We start from the raw sequence: 6,000 nt of genomic DNA, 5'->3' as shown, positions 1-6,000 counted from the left end.
TAAAGTGGAGAAGGAAAATGACACACAAAGAGAAGAATGACCAAAGGAACCCAAGTCTGGCAATCCAGGTGTTGTTCAAGATTTAGCTAAAGCTGGTGGAGGTGATGATGTAATTTGGTTCCCTCTCTGTGGCCCAATGTGTTCAGAACATCTTTCAGGATTAGAACGATGAAGGCCCATTTTGTTGAAGAATTGCAACTTTTAGGTCTGTAATTGAGTGACCAGGGAGGTTGAAGTGTTCTCCGACTGGTTTTTGAATGTTATAATTCTTGACATTTGATTTGAGTCCATATATTCTTTTGTGTAGAGACTGTCCGGTTTGGCCAATATACATGGCAGAGGGGCATTGCTGGCACATGATGGCATATATCACATTGGAAGATGTGCAGGTTAATGAGCCTCGGATGGTGTGGCTGATGTGATTAGGTCCTGTGATGGTGTCCCTTGAATAGATATGTGGACAGAGTTGGCAACGAGCTTTGTTGCAAGGATAGGTTCCTGGGTTAGTGTTTTTGTTGTGTGGTTTCTGGTGAGTATTTGCTTCAGATTGGGGGGCTATCTGTAAGTGAGGACAGGCCTGTTGGGGGGAGCAATAGCTCAGTGGTTTGCACATTAGCCTGCCAAACCTAGAGTTGTGAGTTCAATCCTTGAAGGGGCCATTTAGGGATCTGGGGCAAAAATCTGTCTGGGGATTAGCCCTGCTTTGAGCAGGGGGTTAGACTAGATGACCTTCTGAGATCCCTTCCAACTCTGATATTCTGTGAGAGTGAGGGCATTCCCTTCAGGATAGGTTGTAGATCCTTGATGATGCACTGGAGAGGTTTTAGTTGGGAGCTGCAGGTGACAGCTAGTGGCATTCTGTTACTTTCTTTGTTGGGCCTGGAGTAGGTGACTTCTGGGTATTCTTCTGGCTCTGTCAATCTGTTTCTTCATTTCAGCAGGTGAGTATTGTAATTTTAAGAACTCTTGATAGAGATCATGTAGGTGTTTGTCTCTGCCTGAGGGATTGGAGCAAATGTGGTTGTATCTTCGAGCTTGGCTGTAGACAATGGATCGTGTGATGTGGTCTGTATGAAAGCTGGAGGCATGTAGGTAAGTATAGTGGTCAGTAGGATTCCAGTATAGGGTGGTGTTTATATGACCATCACTTATTAATACTGTAGTGTCCAGGAAGAGGATCTCTTGTGTGATAGCAGCCACCTTGCCAAAGCTTGCTCCGTCCAGCCCACCTGTTGCCATGCTCTCTTTTGATGCCTCCCACCCCCAGTTAAACAGTGTCCAGAGTAGGTGGCAACCTCATCTCATTAAAATTAACCAGTCAAAACACATATAAGTGATTTCTACTATAAACATTCCCTCCAACTTCTAGAGTCTTTCAGCTCATTGTCCTGTCAACCTGTGACAGGAGCCACTTATCACCATTCTTTTAACTTAATTCTGCTTGTACCAGTTATTAGTTTCCAACTGTTGCTGATTTTTACAATTTCATATTATAGTTGGACTTCCGTTACCTTGGACAACTTAGACATCTGCTCAGCAGAACCTTGGTTGTGCATGGGGCTAACACTGGTAATTCACAATCAATAGCAATACCATGGCCAGAAATCAAATCACCCTTTGTGTTTGACCTTGCCTACCATGGTGTGAGAATCCAGCTGATGGTGCTTGTAAAGCATCTCTTGCTACTTTGGACCTGCTCCTCCTCCCACTTACACTGATGCAGATCAGAAGTCACTCCGGTGAAATGGTTGGGACAATTGAAGGTAAGACTCAGGTGGCCCTACATTTTGCCGCCCTAGGCACCAGCTTGTTTTGCTGGTGCCTAGAGCCGCCCCTGCTCAGGTGGCTGAGAAGGGAATCGGGCCCACTGTCTTAATAGTTCAGGGCTTGAAAATGCTACCAGATGCCCACTAACTGCAGGATTAAACCAACTGGTTACTACTTAAGAAAATACAGTGTTGGGAGACACATAAGCAAAGTTCAAAGACAGTGGCCTGATGAGAAGTCCAGCACTCCTGCCATGCCCAGCAGCTGGGAATGGGAAGGGTCACAGTTTTGGGTTTTCTACCAGATTGCTCCTCCTGGTGTATCAGACTGAGGGCTTGTCTACACATTGAAGTTATTCCTGAATAACGTAGGGTGTGAATTTAAAGGGGGGCAGCTTTCATAACTCCATATGTGGACTCTCCTATTCTGGAATACCAGTGCCTTGTTCTGGTTTAGTTCTATCGACTTCCAAATGGCTCAAACTAATTTGGAAACAAACAAACAAACCAGGGTTATTCCAGGTTTGGTGTCCACACTTGTGAGCTATCCTGGAACAGCTGATGCGGAGACAAGCCCTCAGGTGCTTGGTGCACGTCCAGCTCCACCCGCTACATGCTGGAAGGGAAAGAAGTGGTCAGTGTTTTTCTCCTCCCCTCCCTGCATCGCCGGCTGTACAGGGGCTGCTCCCTGCTGGGGAGCTGGGCAGGACGTGGCCACTAGGGGTCTCGCTTCCCGCTCTCTGCGGTGGACGCCCCCGCCCCTCCGGCCTCACTCTGCGCACTGCGCCCCCCCCGGCACCAGGATGCTACAGCGCCACCTAGCGGGCAATGTCCCCGCAGCCCCTCCAGCGAGCCGCGGCGGCCGGGGTGCGCTGCAGCCTCTTCCCCGCAGAGGGCGCTGTGCTCGCTGCGCTGCCGGCTCCCCGGCGCACTCAGCCCTCTTGGCTGCGCGCAGCCGCTTCTTGTCAGGGGGGCGGGGCTTGGCTGCCGGCTCCCGCTGAGCGCGGCCCCGCGCCTGTTCCGCCCGCCCGGCACCATGCAGAGCGCCCAGTACCCGGAGGCCTATCGCGACGAGGCTGCGGTGAGTCCGGCCCCGCCGCCGCCCTCCCCCCCTCCCGCGCCCCGCGCCGCCCCGCAGCGAGCGCCCCCCCGCCCCGGGGTTGCTCCCGAGCCGCTGCCCGGCACGTGGGGCCCTTCCCCCGGCCGGCCCCGGCTCTGCTGCCGCTGCCCGCGGGGCGGGGCGGGGCGGAGCTCGGCGGGGCTCGGGCTCGAGGCAGAGCCAGTCCCTCGGGGTGAGGTGCGGGGCAGCGCGCGGTGTTTTCGGCCGCTCGGGTAGGTCCTTCCAGCCGGGGAGCCCCAAGCGATTTGTCAGCCGGAATGTCCCCGCCGCGCCCTGGCAGTGGGGAGCGCGTTAGCGGCCCCGTTTTACAGCGGCAGATACTGAGCCCCTCCCTTCAGAGAGGGGCTAAGCGACCTGCCTGGCGTGCTCGTTAGCAGGGCTTGCTCTGAGCGCTGGCCGAGGGTCAGTTTTCGTTCAGGAAACTTTTTGTTAGCATGATGTTATAAAACTGCGCTTATTATTTTTGTTGCTAATCACTGTCTGCATTGTATGTTGTGGTGCAGTTTGTATTGCAGGTGTCAGTGAAAGGCAAATCTTGTGAGCAGTATGTGTGTACTTAACATTTCTGAACTGTGAGCTTCATCCCAGACTTGAAAATGTTTTCTCACAACCCTCACCATTCCCCCCCCCACCCCCCCCGCCCCAGCTAAGCAGGCAGTAATGCTTTGGATTTCACACCCTTGATAAATAAAAGTATAATCTTTTGTCCAGTAAATGTTACTTAAGTTTTGTTTTAGTTTTATAGAACTAAAGGGGTACTCCTACTGCAATTCTGCACCACTGCACAATGCAGAATTGTGCAGATTAATGGTCCCCTGTGCTGCTGGGGCTGATAACAGGAGTGTGATTATATTGTGTTATTTCTAGGGCTGTCAAGCAATTTAAAAAAATGTAATGGCAGTTAATCTTGCTGTTAAACAATAATAGAATACCATTTGTTTAAATATTTTTGGATGTTTTTTACATTTTCAAATATATTGATTTCAATACAACACAGAATACAAAGTGTACCTTGCTCACTTTATATTTATTTTTATTACAAATATTTACACTGTAAAAAACAAAATAAATAGTATTTTTCAATTCACCTCATACAAGTACTTTAGTGCAATCCCTTTATCATGAAAGTTGAACTTACAAATGTAGAATTATGTACAAAAAATAACTGCATTCAAAAATAAAATAATATAAAACTTTAGAGCCTACAAGTCCACTCAGTCCTACTTCAGCCAGTTGCTCAGACAAACAAGTTTGGTTACAATTTGCAGGAGATAATGCTGCCTGCTTCTTGTTTACAATGTCACCTGAAAGCGAGAACAGACATTTGCATGGCACCATTGTAGCCGGTGTTGCAAGATATTCATGTGCCAAGTGTGCTAATGATTCATATGTCCTTCATCTTCAAGCATCATTCCAGAGGACATGCATCCATGCTGATGACAGTTTCTGCTCGATAACAGTCCAAAGCAATGCAGACCGATGCATGTTCATTTTCATCATCAGAGGCTATATCTACATTACAGCCAGGATCCACGCTCTGAGTTCGATCCACCATTAGTCTATATAGTGGGTCTAGTTGAAGACCCACCAAATTGACAGCAGATCACTGTCCAGTCGCCCCCTGTGCTCTACCCCCCCCTCCAAATGAGAAGAGTAACGTAAGTCCTGTTGACCCCCACCCCCGCAGTGTAAACCTTTCGGTAACTCGACCTAACGTATGTTGATCCAGCTACATTATTCACGTAGCTGGAGTTGCGTGGCATAGGTCAACTTGCCGCGGTAGTGTAGACATAGCCTGAGTCAGATACCACCAGCAGAGGGTTGATTTTCTTTTTTGGTGGTTTGGGTTCTGTAGTTTCTGCATCTGAAGGCTTGGCTACACTTACAAATTTGCAGCGCTGCAGCAGGGTGTGAAAACACACCCTCTCCAGCGCTGCAAATTGCGGCGCTGCAAAGCGCCAGTGTGGTCAAAGCCCCAGCGCTGGGAGCGCGGCTCCCAGCGCTGTACGTTATTCCCCACAGGGAGGTGGAGTACGGACAGCGCTGGGAGAAAGAAGCTCTGGCGCTTTGACTACACTTAGCGCTTCAAAGCACTGCTGCGGCAGCGCTTTGAAGTGTAAGTGTAGCCAAAGCCTGAGTGTTGCTCTTTTAAGACTCCTGAAAGTATTCGCCACACCTTGTCCCTCTCAGATTTTGGGCAGCGCTTCAGATTCTTTGATCTTGGGTCGAGTGCTGTAGGTATTCTTAGAAATCTCACATTGGTGCCTTCTTTGCGCTTTGTCAAATCTGCAGTGAAAGTGTTCTTAAAATGAACATGTGGTGGATCATCATCCAAGACTGCTATAACATGCACTATGTGGCAGAATGCAGGTAAAACTATGGAGCTGGAGACGTACAGTTTTCCACCAAGGTGTTCAGTCACAAATCTAATTAATGCATTATTTTTTTAACAAACATCATCAGCATAGAAGCATGTCCTCTGGAATGGTGGCTGAAGCATGAAGGCCCATACGAATGTTTAGCATATCTGGCATGTAAATACCTTGCGATGCTGGCTACAAAAGTGCCACGTGAATGCCTGTTCTCACTTTCAGGTGACATTGTAAATAAGAAGCAGGCAGCAGTATCTCCCATCAATGTAAACAAACTTGTTTGTCTTAGCAATTGACAGAATAACAAGTATGACTGAGTGGACTTGTAGGCTCTAAAGTTTTACACTTTTTGTTTTTTTAGTGCAGTTATGTAACCAAAAAAAATAATAGTCAGCATTTGTAAGTTACTTTCATGATAGAGATTGCACTACAGTACTTTTATGAGGTGAACTGAAAAATACTGTTTCTTTTGTTTATCATTTTTACAGTGCAAATATTTGTAATAAAAATAATAAAGTGAGCACTGTACACTTTGTATTCTGTGTTGTAATAGAAATCAATATATTTGAAAATTTAGAAAAACATCCAGAATATTTAATACATTTCAATTGGTATTTTGTTGTTTAACAGTACAATTATCACGATTAACTTTTTTGAGTTAATCGTGTGAGTTAATTGTGATTAATCAACAGCCCCAGTTATTTCGATAAATATGCAAAATTTTATGGAAGTTTAAAATATT

At 47.2% G+C, this 6,000-nt stretch overlaps 1 protein-coding gene across 1 annotated transcript in view; it reads left to right on the top strand.

Moving 5' to 3' along the window:
• The first annotated feature begins 2,741 nt into the window (after nucleotides 1-2,741).
• The window catches only part of LOC123366132 (prolyl endopeptidase), a 167,110-nt gene continuing 163,851 nt past the window's right edge, over nucleotides 2,742-6,000 (top strand). The window contains exon 1 of the mRNA XM_045009267.1: nucleotides 2,742-2,847. Within this exon, the coding sequence (XP_044865202.1) occupies nucleotides 2,803-2,847 (45 nt within the window). The 5' untranslated portion in view covers nucleotides 2,742-2,802. The remainder of the gene's footprint in view (nucleotides 2,848-6,000) is intronic.

This window comes from Mauremys mutica, chromosome 3, assembly GCF_020497125.1.
Source record: "Mauremys mutica isolate MM-2020 ecotype Southern chromosome 3, ASM2049712v1, whole genome shotgun sequence".
Classification (NCBI taxonomy): domain Eukaryota; kingdom Metazoa; phylum Chordata; order Testudines; family Geoemydidae; genus Mauremys; species Mauremys mutica.
Note: the sequence above shows the minus strand (reverse complement) of the source record. Positions and strands in the feature narration are given on the sequence as shown.